Genomic DNA, 15,041 nt, shown 5'->3' with positions numbered 1-15,041 from the left:
TCTTGGGCTCAGCCCTATTCATAGGGTTCATATTTAACCCTATCAGCTGCTTTAATATCAATGGTTCTCAAACTTTTCTCATGTCAAAGGACCCCCACAATGATATGTACTTGCCACCTGGCCATCAGCGCCTCATTATAACTTTCTGATTTTACTGTGTATGTGTTGCTACTGTACCTCCAGCTGCTCATCCAGCAGTAGTTGCATCACCAGCGTGCGGATGGGGCAGCACCTCGGTGGGCCAGAGACTGAGGAGGGTGTGAACAGGTTGTAGAACGCCATGATGATCTGCATGTAGGTCAGCACGGAGTAGCGGGCGTGCCACGACCTGTTCTCGCCATCTAGAGAGCAGAGAGAGGGTTTTATGTGTTATTGAACCCTTTATTTAACCCACTAAGACCGGGAACGCGTCTGTGTAACCACTTACACCAAATACATAGCATTTTGGGTGGTCCTTGACATGAAAAAGTTTGAGAACTACTGATATTATAGCAAGATACGGTTTTCAGAAAACTGTTAGGATTTAGAAGACATTTGTAGATGGGTTCCCAAGACCGGGAATGCATCTCTGTGTGATTTATTTGGGCTATTCGAAAATAGCAGATCTACAAGCTCATAGCGCGGCACTCGGTGCCACACTATGAGCTTGTAGATCTGCTATTTTTGAAAAAAATCGTGAGTATTTTTGCAAATCTTTGTATTTTAAAGCGAACAAAATATTTGCTTTAAAATAAACCAGATCTACAAGCTCACAACGCGTCGCACCGTGACGCATTGTGAGCTTGTAGATCTGCTATATTCTAACATTTTAGTACTTTTACTTGTGGTACTTTAAGTACATTTTGATACCAAATACTTTTGTACTTTTTACAAGTCAATTTGGAATTCCAGACTTTTGCTTGTAACAGAGTACTTCTTCTACATTGCAGTGTTGATACTTTTACTTAAGTAAAACATTTGAGTACTTTTTACACTATTATGTGTCAATTTTGGGGTCCTTGACATGAAAAAGTTTTAGAACCACTGAGCTAAGCCATTGGTTCTCCAAGTGGACCAGGAGTCCTTGAGGGAGTTCCAGGGGTCCCCAGCTAAATGATGGATAGTTAGGAACCAAATGGACCCTTAATTATGGGTCTGCAACTCTGAGGGTGTACAAATGGAACCAAATGGACCCGTTAGGGTCCATTTGGTTCCATTTGGTACACTCTCAAATTAACATTGATTTTACAATATAAATTGGGGTCCCAGAGATAGAAATGTCATTAAATGGGGGTCTGTAGCTTAAAAGCATGTCAAACTGGGGGTCCTTGAAATTAAAATGGTTGAGAATCACTGCTAGAGCTGTAAACAATCTTCTCTTATGGGGGTCCTGGCATATCTATTCAAATGGGGGTCCGCGGGCTAATAAGTGTCAATTTGGGGGTCCTTGGCATGGACAAGTTTGAGACTAAGCTACAGTAACACACACCTGCAGTAAAACTCACCTGTTTGTTGGATGGAGAGATAATTCACTTCTCTTTCCACAGTCTAGTCACACAGCGTGTTTTAACAGCTTGTTCTCACCGCGGGCTGGTGAGAGGGGAGCAACAATGTAGCCTGGTATAAACTAACTAACAACTCTACTCGACGTCTATGTGGAGTTTTATGAGTTGTTTATTTCACTATAACAGTCCTTTATTACTCCCAAACACGCTTGTGCTTGTGAACAAACCGTGTGTCGTCGTTTTTGCTTGTGTGTGTGTGTGTGTGTGTGTGTGTGTGTGTGTGTGTGTGTGTGCCGTGTGGGAGCTGGGAAGAGCGCGCGCGCGACAATTGGAGTACTCAAATCAGAGTGGAGAAGAGAGAGTGACGTCACGCTTTGATGTTGCCGCAAAGGGCGGCGAGATACGCTCGTTACCCGTGTTGCCATGTCTGCGTATAAATGAGCATTATTATATATATTTTTTTTTACGTGTAGTCGCTTCATTGGGCTTGCTTAAACCAGTGGTTCCCACATGTTTTTCATGTCAAGGACCCCCAGATTAATGTATTGTCACAGACCCACATCTGAAAATATGTGGTGCCAGGGACCCCCATACAATATTTGTGTTGATAAAATGTTTCAAAAAAATATTTTGAATATTTTGCTTTTTTCCGCAATATTTTTTTGAAAATAGCAGATTTACAAGCTCACAACGTGTCATGATGTGACACGTTGTGAGCTTGTTGATCTGCTATTTTCAAACAGCCGATGTAAAAGTGGGAAAAAAAATAGCCTAGTTGCTTCCTTTGGGCTTGTTTTTATTGACACGGCCGCTTGTTTCTTTTGCAAGATCTGGCAACTGATAACCTGCATTACACCAAGGTATATAAAAAGAAGGTACTGACATTTATGTCAATGAGAGTCAATGAGAGCCAGGTGGACCAGCTTAGAACAAACATAGCCTACTTTGGGCTTATTTTTGCTTGTAAAATGTGGTAGTTGTGGGTTGTGGTATCTTGGGCTTAGTTGCTCATTTGGGCTTGCTTCACAATTTAAAATTTAAATTATGTTAACCAGTGGTTCTCAAATATTTTCATGTCATGGAAAAAAACACATATCCTAACTTCTAAGAACAACATGCAGCCAGCCACTGAGAAGTGTCCCACTGCCCAGTGACCAACTCCAGCTCTATGACCAGTGCCTTGATGTCACTAACATGATACTCACATCGTCGCATGTAGTACATAAATTATAATGGCTATGAGTGGGCCAAGGATAGACCCCCTGCATGGGGGACCCCAGTCAATGAAGTATAGGCCTATTATGTAACTCATTTGAACCCCAGCATTCCATATTCTGGGGGGAAACAAAAATAGCTGCATGATGAGTGTGTACAAATACAAACTATTTTTGGCAGAGAGAAATTAGACAGATCTACAAGATCTACAAGCTCATAGCACGGCACCAAATGAGCTTGTAGATCTGTTTTTTTTTAATCATGAAGATGTGTGCAAATCTTTGAATATATATATTTTTAAAGCGAACATTTGTAACTCAAATCTTTGCTTCTGGGGAATTCTAGAAATGTCTTCTACAGTTTTTTGAAAAAACTTCTGTTGCTATAATCAGTGGTGGCCCCCAAAATGATATGTATTTGGCAAAAATGGCACAAAAAAAAATCACTTTAAATATATATATATATATATATATATATATATATATATTCAAAGATTTGCACACATTTTCTAAAAAAAAAAGTATAAAATAATGGTGAAGTGGTTACACAGATATGCGTTCCCGGTTTTAATGGGCTAAGTTGTTAACTGGAGAAAGAAGTGTCTCAGTACAATGTCACATGGGTCAGATTATGGTCCAGATTTATCTGTGCACAACACTTGGTTTCCACATTTCTGCACAACGTGAACGTATTGTGTAAAGCTCTCCACCAGTCCACCACCAAGTCTTGTCACATTTCCGTGTCAGAGAGGAATTGAAAACCGTTGCTAGAAAACATCTATCTGTCTGTCTGTCTGTCTGTCTGTCTGTCTGTCTGTCTGTCTGTCTGTCTGTCTGTCTGTCTGTCTGCAGTAACTATGTATAAATATAAATATAGCTCAAATATTTACTATATGTGTATGTCAGGGACTTGTTCTACTATTTACCAGTCAGAAATATTATTTTTTATTATTATTATTTTTTTTTTACATTTTAACAAAGTAAATAATGATGCATCAAATATTTTCAGATAGGGGTCCATGGACAAATACATATTCATTTATACTAATTCTCTGTCCCTCTCAGCGTATGTCTGCTTAATAATAAGCAGACATGGCAACACTGAGAGAGACAGAGAGTTATAATAAGCAGACATGGCAACACTGAGAGAGACAGAGAGAGAGAGAGAGAGCGAGAGTCGAGAGAGAGCGAGAGAGAGAGAGCGAGAGAGAAGAGAGAGAGAGAGAGAGAGAGAGAGAGGACTGAGGGGACTTTTCTTGAACCACAGCTAATAGGCCATTAATCTCCAGAGAAGAGGAGAGAAGGTTGAACCAGATGGCAGTTCTGCACACAGGTGGTGGTAATGAAGTCACAGTGGAGGTTGGTGTTTATGAGGAGCTGTCCTTTCCTGAAGCCCTGCAGGAGGACATTGGTGCACAGAGAGCATCCAAGACAGGTAGGCATTCCATTCTAAAGCTTGATTTATATGTGTTGCACACCAAAAATAGCTGATCCACATGCAAGCTCAGAATGTGTCACATCTTGACACGTTGTGAGCTTGCAAATCTGCAATTTTAGTCTGCACGACAGGGCATGCAACTAAACCGTACTTCATATACATTTCCTCTTACAACTGTCTGTATTGCACAAAAGTAACAGATTTTATTATCATGTACAAGTATTTTAATAATTCTGTGTGTGTGTGTGTGCGTGTGTGTGTGCGTGTGTGTGTGTGTGTGTGTGTGTGTGTGTGTGTGTGTGTGTGTGTGTGTGTGCGTGCGTGCGTGCGTGCGTGCGTGCGTGTGTGTGTGTGCATGTCATACAGAGGAGAGGTACCTCACAGTGATCTATGTGAGCTTCGGCCTGCTCTGCGTCCTGCAGGGTATTCTCAACATCGCTCTGAGACTCTCTGACCCATGTGAGTCCAAATGTCACCCTTTATTTTACATTGCAGTGTGAAAATCTGACCGTCAATCACATGATTTATTGATTGATTTATTGATTGATTGATTGAATACATTATGAACATGTTTGATAACAGTGCGTCAGTACAGTAAAAAGGCTCTACAAAAGGGATGAGACAAAAAGTCGAGGGCCTTGTTTCCATGGTGGTTCATTGTACTGTCCAGGGCCATAACAAAAAGCCCCCCCCCCCCCTGCAGTGGTACTCCATTGGGTCATTTTTATTCCATAGTACAAGGGTTCCCAAACTTTTCAGGCTGTGACCCCCCCCCAAAATAATCATATTCAAACTGGGGACCCCCCACCCTGACAAGCACTTGGAATTGTATAGTTTGACTCGGTTCCACAGATAAATATTGTGAAAATAGCCGATCTACAAGCTCACAACGCCTCGCACTGCGAGGCGTTGTGAGCTTGTAGATCGGCTATTTTCACAACGTTTGCCTCTTTCTTACGTAATATCTGACAATTTGGCCAATTTGGTATTAAAAGTCCTTAAATTGTCACTTTAGAAATGAGCAGATACTTGTACTGTATGTTGGTCGAGTGAGAAAACAAGCTAAACAATTTAATCATCTGGGGATCCCTCAAAATCATTTGGGAACACCTGCCATAGTAAAGTCATCAGTGAGTGTTTTATTTTTATAATACATTTTCATCTAGAATCACTATGTTTGAACAGCACGCAGCAATCGTATCTGGGCCCATCTGATTTATTCCATAATATCCTTAAGCCTACTTATGTTTTGGCTGATTTAGTATTTAATTTAATCGGCTAGTGGCAATAGTGCAATTTCAGAAATTGAGCATTCTAACCCAATATCTTGTGTTCACTGCATGGAGTCCCCCAGAGGTCTATACTTGGTCCACTCCTTTTTCTCCCTCTATTCCAAACATTGAAGATAGTAGTACAACTTTTTTTTTTAAAGTTGTGAAAATAACAGATCTGCTATCTTCCAGCTATTTTCCACAATTTGTATTTATTTCATTTTTATTTAGCCTATAATGATGTGCCCAGTATAAGGTGGTTAACATACTGTTCAAATATTAGAACACGGAACTGACATTCTTATAATTTCCAACACTTGTCCCTAGTTAGTCTTTTAAAAGAGTACAGTGTAAAGACTTGCTTTACTTAAAGTCACATGTGCACACATGTGCTTGTGTTGTAGGCCTACATGTTTTGTTTGGCGGTCTGCAACCCATTATGTCTTCACACACAGGATTACACAGAACCAAGCAGCATGATGCAATATGCCGCTTGACAGTAGATTGCAACGTATCGTCACCTTGCTAAAATCAGTGGTGTAAATCAGTGGTGTAAAGTACTTAAGTACTTTTTTTTTTTTACTTTCTTCAGCATTTCCAGTTGTCAATACTTTTACTTCTACTCCACTACTATACATCTCAGAGGCAAATATTATATGTTTTACTCCACTACAATTATTTGACAGCTTTAGTTACTTACTAGTTACTTTGCAGATTTAGATTATTATCACAAAACATACATTAACCACTTCAGCACTATTATATATATATATACTGTATTGACCCTTTGAAAATAGCAGATCTACAAGCTCATAATGTGTCACGATGCGACGCATTGTGAGCTTGTAAATCTGAAAAGGTTTGAGAAGCACTGGTTTACTCACTGACTAACTGAACTGCATGTTATCAGTGTCCCCAGCAGGTGACGTGTTTTCCCTGGTCAACATCACAGAGGAACCCAACAAAACGGCAGCAGCAAACAGCAGCTGCTTTCTGAACTGGAGGCAGCTTGGGTCCAGCTGTTACTTTGTGTCCTCAGAGAGGAGGGACTGGGACAGGAGCAGGCTGGACTGTCAGGAGAGAGGAGCTGACCTGGTCATCATCAACACCAGGGAGGAGCAGGTCAGACACACACACAGACATCCAGTCCAGGGTCATAGCAGGGGGCCCCCAAACCTTTTAAGCTCTATTCCTGACACTTAAAGTGATTTCACTTCTTTTTTAAATGTGAGTCATTTGGCTTTTGTGAGCCCCCCAGACAGTTTTTAAGTTGCTTCATTCAGTATTTAGATATTTGATATTCATTTTAACAGACACCTTCCTATACAAACACATTTTTAACATGTTAGATTCATCAAAAACACCCGTCCTTGTTTTTTCTTTATTAAAGTGAAATAGCCCTTTAAGTGAAGAGAACTGATTTAGAAAAAAGATGAACTGTGACCTGCCTTCCTGTTTTGTAAAAGTGGTCTGTTAAACCACTTAAACCCGGCTTGTGTCGTACGGCAAATAGCAGGGAGGCCATGTTGTTAATGAGCATCTTTGTGGTGTCAACAGGAGTTTCTCCATAACCTGACCCGGGCGGCATGGATTGGTCTGACAGACAGGGAGGTGGAGGGGAGGTGGAGGTGGGTGGATGGAACCCCAGTTGTCATCGCTGACGGGTGAGGCAGCTATTCACACTACTTTTGTTTGTTTTTTTCACTTGGGCTTCAGGTTTGTTAGAATTTTATTTTAGAGACCAGTTGTAATGATAATAATGATAATAATGATAATGATAATAACAATAAACTTCATTTGTATAGCACCTTTCATGCACCTTTCATGCAGTTCAACATGGTTCTCAGGCAGGACAGCGTTCAAATAATTTCACAATTAAAAGAGATACGTCAGACTCAAACATTTATAGCAAACACCAGCTAAACGCGCAGCGTATGCATAAACATGGGCATATAGGAATAAAATAATGTACACACAATCATAGAATTGAAATAATAATTAAACACCAGAAATAACATTAAACTTTCTTGAAAGTGGAATGTGTGGAATCTGTTAAAGTCATGGCTTCGTGTTGATCTCAGATTTCATGTGGCTAGTCTATGATATAACGTATGTATAACTGCACTTGAAAAAAGAAAATGCATGGAGGTTAGACAAACTGAAAGATATTAAACCGAATTCATTAATGTACATCGTCTCCTCATATGTCCAAAACTGTTACTTTTCAGAATTCAAATTCAAAAATAGCAAAAACAGCAGATCTACAAGCTCGAAAAGCTTTTTTACATTAACCACTTGAACCCTAGCATCCCTTTTCTGAGGAGAACTTTAGCAAAAAATAGCAGATCTACAAGCTCACAACGCCTCGCGCTGCGAGGCGTTGTGAGCTTGTAGATCGGCTATTTTTGGCAAAGAGGTAAAGGTGTAAGAGCAGCAAAGAGGGAAAAAAGAGCAGCAAAAGTGTATCTGAAACACAATATTATACAATATAGAGTAGGGGGTCCCTGCTTCATCTCTCTCTCAGCTAGGGGGTCCTTGGCCTGAAAACGTTGAAGACCCCTGATATGATGGAATATGTGTTTTCAGGTTGTTCTTCGCCCCTGGACAGCCTGACGACTCCGCTGGTGGAGAGGACTGTGGTGACATCCGTACTCAGGGTCGCTTCCGTGGCTTGAATGATGCTAACTGCAGTGTGTATGAAGCCTGGATCTGTGAGAGACAAACAGGGTAGACTTTGGTGATGCACCTGAGACAACAAAACATATCGTTGCTGTCGGGCAGAAACCTCCTATCTAAATATCCATGAATTCAAGTCTCCATGGGGTGACTCATCGATAGGAAAAAAAGTCATTTTGTGGGTGAACTTGAACTATATATATTTCTTAATTTTTTTAAGCGAACATTTGCAACTCAAATATTGTTTTGTTTTTGTCGCATTCCAAAGCTAATAATGTGATGACCAGTGGACCAGTAGGCAGCGGGTGCCACGCTACAAGCTTGTAGATCTGCTATTTTTGAAAAAATCGTGAAAATGTGTGCAAATCTTTGAATATATACATTTTCTGGGGGTCCCTGGAACAAAATATTTTGAGATGGAGGTGCCGGTGGGGGTACGTGGCCAAACACATTTTGGGGGTCCTTGACATGAAAAAAGTTTGAGAATCACTGATATTATAGCAACATAATGTTTTTCAAAAAACTGTTGGGATTTAGAAGACATTTTGTAGAATCCCCAGAAGCAAAGATTTGAGTTAAAATGTTCTCTTTAAAAAGTATATATATTCAAAGATTTGCACAAATGTAAGCTTGTAGATCTGCTATTTTTGAATAGCCCAAAGAAATCTTAAAATGACACAGAAGCGTTCCCGTCTTAATGTGTTTAACTCCAGTGCGCACCAGGAACTGTCCATGGTGCTGAAACGGTATAATGTCTTTAATGAAGAGTTACCCATGTTGCTGTCACTCAACAATAAATAACACTGTTTTCAACAATTGTCTGTTTATTTAGCTTAGTCCTGAGAAGTGTCCTTACTTATTATTATTATTATTATGATGTTTTATGATATATGATGATATGATATCAGGATTCAAATCTCAAATCTTTGCTTCTGGAGGAGGTCCCTGGCACAAAACATTTTTGAGATAATGTGGGGTCCGTAGCACAAATAATTACATGTAATTTTGGGTGGTCCTTGGTGTAGACCCTCAAAGCAGGGTTGTTACAGTTAACCAAAATACATTGGATGCCAAAACTTGTAGCCTACTTTTACTCAAGTAAATTTTGAATTCCGGACTTTTACTTCTAACAGAGTATTTCTACAGTGCAGTATTGATACTTTTACTTAAGTAAGAAATGTGAGTAGCCTACTTTTCCCACCACTGCAGGGTAGATGGTGCTGTGTGGTGATTGAATATTGGATGCACCTGTGTGTGGTGATTGGATGTTGGGTGCACCTGCCGTCATAGTCCATATTCACACGGCGGCCATTTTGGAATTTAACATTGCGTTGCTGTGGCAACTGGGTACGTGTCATTTCATTGACTTAATGGCAATATGGCCGCCGTGTGGATATCGTCTATACTGGGCTGGGGAGGAACTGCGTATGCAAACATTTATGAATACAACATTTCCTAACTTTTATTGATTTAATAGTTGTGCCTTTTAACTTGCATGGTGCTGCTGTATATAGTATCAAAGTAATGGGAGATTGTATTTGTTTATGTAGGTTTTTATTTGTATTATTATTAATAATACAATTGCTCCAGGGGCCACAAGAAATGTCCTCGCGGGTTGTATTTGGCCCGCGGCCGCGGGCCACCAGTTGAATATCCATAGAGATGCTATTATTCTGAAGAGATCGTCCACCGCAAGTCTTATAGTTGCTGGATTATAGTTTGTTGCCAGCAGAACACAGCTCTCATTCATCCAAGCAGAGAACACAGCTGACACAAGCACTCTGACTCAGCAGCACATAACAGCTGGGAGCCAAGATGGGGGGAACAGTCACTTTGCCGTGCGAGATCCAAGCTGTGCTACAGACAGCCGGGCAGAGCACGCTGCCCGACGTGAGCATAGACGTGTCGTTGCAGAAGTACTCCTCCCCCAATTCAGACCAGGTTTTACAGCAGTACTACATGGAAACGTTGGCCGACGCGAATAGATTCGACAAGCTCCCCGACTACGTCAACAGCTTGGGCGCAGCGCTGACGCCGTTGAACAGGGTGCCCAACGGCGTGGGGCTCGGTGCGTGGATCATCTCCATGTTCCTGGAGATGATGATGCCTGGGTTCAGCAGAGAAGAGAAGAAGAAGAGCGACACCACCAGAGAAATGCTACAGCGCGTCTTCAACGACGAGAAGTCCAACGAGATCCGCGTCACCATGGACCACTACATGAAGGAAGCCTCCATCGGCATCGATAACCCCGCGGCGGCGCATCATTTGGAAGTGGCACGAAACACGGAGAGGGTTCTCAGCAAACAGCTGACCTCCCTCCGGGACGTCATGACGACGAGCGGACAGATGACCAGCCGCTATCTGAAGCAGTGGGGGAACGGGGCAGCCTTCCACGTGCTGCTGCTGGCGCACATGGCCAACATCAATCACTCAGGTACAAATGACTTTTTTTTGTTGTTGCTCTCCCTCATGGAGCTACTTGATTAATTATACCAGGGTCAGTCCACCTTGGACACGCACTGACCTTTTGCACCTTAATCCCATGTATAACGCACAGATTTTCTTTTTTTGGTCTTTTTTTATTTATTTTTGGGGCGGTGTAGCCGCCCCCTATAAGTGAGTTTTGGACACCGACCAAAACATTTGTGTACCCCCTAACCCATCCATTGTTAATGCAAATCGATACTTTTTTTCATATCAGCCAATCACATTACAGCTAGTGTCATCACCACTAACTGTAATGTGATTGGCTGACTTTGCAAATTCAGGACTGTGATTGGCTAGCGAAACACATGACACATGTGCAGCCCTATGAATAGCAGTATGGACTTTAAAAACAAGTCATTTATCCTTTTTTTAAAGTGAGTCATGTTGTGATGACCACACACCGCCCACTTCACACTGGGTGTGATTTTTTTTTTATTGTGCTATTTTTTCTCTAAGCCCCTTAACGTCCATAAGTATATCATGCACAGTATACATACATTGCTGCTATGCACCTTAGTTTGTTTCTTTATCTCAGGTACTTTGTACATATGTAGATAAGTTGTTTGGCCTCCTGTTGTTCTCTTGTTTGATCTCCTTCCCACTTGCCCCCCACCCCTCTTCTTCTCCTTCTTCCTCCCCCCCTCTTCTTTCTATGGAAATTAACGTTGCGATGGGAATCATGTACAAAAACGAATTTCACCCACTTTTTTACCTTGTAAACCTGTGATGTGACAATAAACCTGATTCTGATTCTGATTCAGAGTGTGGGATGGACTGCTCCAGTGCCCAGCGTGCTGCCGCTCGCAACGCCATCGATTTCTACCGGTCGAGACTGGCCGAGCTGCTGGACAAGTACAAGCAGTACAAGATGTCCACCACCAGGTTTAATGTAGTACACCACTGCGAGATCCGGACTGCTTTTTATGGGAACCACGATTGCCGCGACATTTGCTCAATCGAGGACAAAGAAACGGAGAAGCGCGTGGAAATTGATTGCAAAAAGATAATTTCGCACGGTATCGGGAGTTTTACGACATATATAATCTGCCCTCGTTCTTCCCGGGATATCGTTTCTTATAACAAAGAGTACGTGGAGCGCATGTTCTCCAGGCCGCCGATCTCAGGGCTGACGACGTATTTCGCTGATCTCAGATCCAATCTGAACGGCCTAATGACCCGGCCTGGAGACTTCCGTGCGTCCTGCACGGAGGTCAGAAAGACATACCCAGATGTTCAATGCAATTAGAATCTACCACAATGATTCTACGTTCTACTACTATGGCAGGGGTCTTCAACAGGGGGTCCGGGACCCCTCGGGGGTCCTCAGAGTTACTCCAGGGGGTCCGCCAAATATTTGTGATAGGATTTTCTTTTTACAAAAATAGCAGATCTACAAGCTCACAACGCCTCACGCTGTGAGGCGTTGTGAGCTTGTAGATCAGCTATTTTCGGCAAAGCGGTTTGGTGTAGAGGGGAAAAGAAGCAAATCAAGTACCAAGTATTGAATGTTTAACATTAAATTATTACATTACAGTCATTTAGCAGACACTTACAATAAGTGCATCAACATAGGTAGTTGAATGCATAGGTAGGTGTAAGTGGTTGAATGTCTGAAATTAACCAAAAATATAAATTTACATAGCACTGATGATAGTCAATGAAGCTATCTATGAAATCTATGGAAAAGTTTAATCTGTAACACAATTGTATGTAATGTATGGGGGTCCCTGCTTCGTCTCTCTCTCTCAGCTAGGGGTCCTTGGGCTGAAAACGTTGAAGACCCCTGTACTATGGCAATGGAAAGTTCTACTGGAGAGGTAGCTGGCAGCCAAAGGCTGTCATTTTAAGTCAATAGTTTTTTTTTGTATGATTACTACATTAATATACAGCTAAACTCTTATTTTAACAAAACATAACACATATAGTGTATGTGCTATTATTGATTATTATTATACTTGTATTACTAACGTACAATTAATCATACACAAATATATGAATTATATTTGTCACATTGTCAAATCAAGGGAAAGGATATTGGAGACATTTTCTTCTGAGTGTTAAAGCTGGTATTCAGTTTCAAACATGTTTCTTATGTATCTCTTTCATAATAATAATAATAATAATAATAATAATAATAATAAAATACTTATAGTTTTTTAGTTAATAATAAAACTGAAATGATACGCAAGCAAAGGAATTGGTGCATGATTTTCGTGGGAATATTACTATGGTAATTAATGCTCTAAGGATAAGTTATTTTACCTATCCTATTATCTCCTATCTGATATCTCATGTCCTATCTGTTTACATTTGTATCTATAACAGTCATAACATATATACTGTATATGTGGAGAAAACAAGCTTTTCACCAAATCATGCGTTCCCTCAAAGGAAAGTCTGAGAATTTACCCAAAAAAAAATCACTTTTTCCCCAAGTGAAGATTTGTCAAGTTACCTTACGGACTTTAATCTGTAAATCATATGTAATCTATTGGCATTGATGTTAATTTGCAGTATGTATTAACAGTATATACAAAATACAAATCATTGTTCACATCTTTGAAGAAGGGGGAGTCCTTTTGTATGTACTTTCTGTACTTTTTCCCCTAACACTGAAAACAAAGTTTCAACTTAATTCATTTACGCAATTTGCTCTCAACTGATTCTGAATTAATCGTGATCTCAGTAGTTTATTTTAGTGGTATACTGGGTCTGACATTCATCCGTGATGTATAGCCTATATATCAATTCATTTATTTACCAAGGAATGTGTATTCGCAAAAGTTGTATTTGTGCTTTATGTAAAACGGATAAAAAGGATTTGATTGTTCCAAATCCATCAAGAGTTCTTATGTCTGTGAATTCTCTTGCACGCAATGATACATTATGCGAGCCGCAACAGGCTACAACCTGGTACAAAATATTTTCATATGGGGTCTGCGGGAAAATACACATTCATTTTTTATTTTTTTATTTTGGGGGGGGGGGGGTTGTCACGGTTGTCACGGCAAACTTTATTTCCAGGAAAATGATGGAAGGGTTAGGGACATAACAAATGATCCAACTAAGAGATTAAGTAAGAGCAGACAACAGATGAAGGAACATAGGGGGCTAGTCGAAACCTGTTTCAAAACTGATAAAATAAAACGTGTATCAGTACGCCCTTGCTGGATCGATCGGGAGACTGTTTTGGGGGAAGAGAAGATGTGTGTTGCCTGCTATGCTACGCTTCTTGTAACCTGAATGCATGATACATCGACATTAAAGATCCACTAAGTACATTTGCTATTTAAACATAATACATGATTACACAAAGTGAAATATTTCAAGCCTGTATCTCCTATATCCAGCCTATATCCAGTATCAGTATCTAATAAAAAAAATATATAATACCAAAATATCAACCTTGTGAAAAGTATATTCATTCATTATTCACTCAATACTCAGCATGGGGTCTTCTTTTACACAAATGACTGCATCAATGGAGTGTGGCAGGGAGGTGATCAGCCTGCAGCACTGCTGAGGTCGCTTTGACAGCTCTTGTTTTTCTTGGAAATAAGGGATGCCCTGAACGGGTGTCTCTTATTTGAATTTCAGGTAGTTGGCAGCCATTGTGCCAAGTCCTGCTGGATAAAGGGGCACCAGAACGGATTGTAGCACTGGGCACCACAAAGGCTTAATCCGCCTGTGGCTCCTGACCTCAATTTTGGCTCCCTGTCTAATCTAGTTGAATACCAATGCTCTATTTAGATACATTCTTAATGTTATTTTTTTTTAAAATGTTTTTCATTGGCTTAATTCTGTTTACTCTAGAGGGTACTCTTATTCTGAAGAGATCATCCACCGGAAGTCTTATAGTTGCTGGCTTTACAGCAGATCAAGTGATGATTTCCAGTAAATTACTCTCTGGACACAAGTCGAAGTGAAAGTGCTTTTAGGCTTTACAGCAGATCAGGCCATTTCCAGTAAATGACTCTCGACACAATAAGTCAAAGCATGCAGCTGTTACACTAACACAATGTACACAAAGTATAGGATAGATACTCCGGGTCAAATATTACTTCTCTCCAAGTAAAAGTGCTGGAGTACTTACTTAAAATATTTAGGTATTCAAAAGTAATAGTTTTAATATCAATGAAATGAAGTGTGTGTGTGTGTGTGTGTGTGTGTGTGTGTGTGTGTGTGTGTGTGTGTGTGTGTGTGTGTGTGTGTGTGTGTGTGTGTGTGTGTGTGTGTGTGTGTGTGTGTGCGTGCGCGTGTGCGTGTGTGTGTGTATGCAGCTGTCTGCCTTGTTAGAACAACAATACAATGTTCAGTATTCAATACACAACCTCAGTTGAGTCAAAGGTTCAAGATTCATTATCTCCGCCAGGCTGGACAGCCAAAGGCCAGAGATTATTTTTGTTAAACAGTTAACCATGAACATTTGGTTAATTATCTAGTTGAATACCAATGCTCTATAAAACATTTT

The 15,041-nt window shown here is 40.6% G+C and overlaps 1 protein-coding gene across 3 annotated transcripts; it reads left to right on the top strand.

The window, feature by feature from the left end:
- The first annotated feature begins 3,943 nt into the window (after nucleotides 1-3,943).
- On the top strand, nucleotides 3,944-8,818 carry LOC311059411 (C-type lectin domain family 4 member E-like). 3 transcript variants are annotated; one of them, XM_084077336.1, is made up of 5 exons: nucleotides 3,944-4,133; nucleotides 4,503-4,595; nucleotides 6,330-6,529; nucleotides 6,965-7,071; nucleotides 7,994-8,818. In XM_084077336.1, the coding sequence occupies exons 1-5, from the start codon at nucleotides 4,013-4,015 to the stop codon at nucleotides 8,136-8,138; spliced, it is 666 nt and encodes a 221-aa protein (XP_083933462.1). In that variant the 5' UTR covers nucleotides 3,944-4,012; the 3' UTR covers nucleotides 8,139-8,818. The 3 variants fall into 3 exon arrangements, with proteins under 3 accessions (XP_083933462.1, XP_083933461.1, XP_083933460.1); XM_084077335.1 differs by having other exon boundaries at nucleotides 6,327-6,529; XM_084077334.1 differs by having other exon boundaries at nucleotides 6,318-6,529.
- The last annotated feature ends 6,223 nt before the right edge of the window (nucleotides 8,819-15,041 follow it).

The sequence above is a fragment of the Gymnoscopelus microlampas genome (assembly GCF_963454915.1).
Source record: "Gymnoscopelus microlampas genome assembly, chromosome: 2".
Classification (NCBI taxonomy): Eukaryota; Metazoa; Chordata; class Actinopteri; order Myctophiformes; family Myctophidae; genus Gymnoscopelus; species Gymnoscopelus microlampas.
The sequence above is the reverse complement of the archived record's forward strand: the minus strand, read 5'-3'. Positions and strand labels throughout refer to the sequence as shown.

Excerpts from the sequence above, each read along its gene's own strand:
- LOC311059411 (XM_084077334.1), top strand. The coding sequence starts at position 4,013 with ATGGCAGTTCTGCACACAGGTGGTGGTAATGAAGTCACAGTGGAGGTT. Across the intron at positions 4,134-4,502 it reads ACAGAGAGCATCCAAGACAG|AGGAGAGGTACCTCACAGTG; the intron begins GTAGGCATTCCA and ends CATGTCATACAG. Across the intron at positions 4,596-6,317 it reads TCTGAGACTCTCTGACCCAT|TGTCCCCAGCAGGTGACGTG; the intron begins GTGAGTCCAAAT and ends GCATGTTATCAG.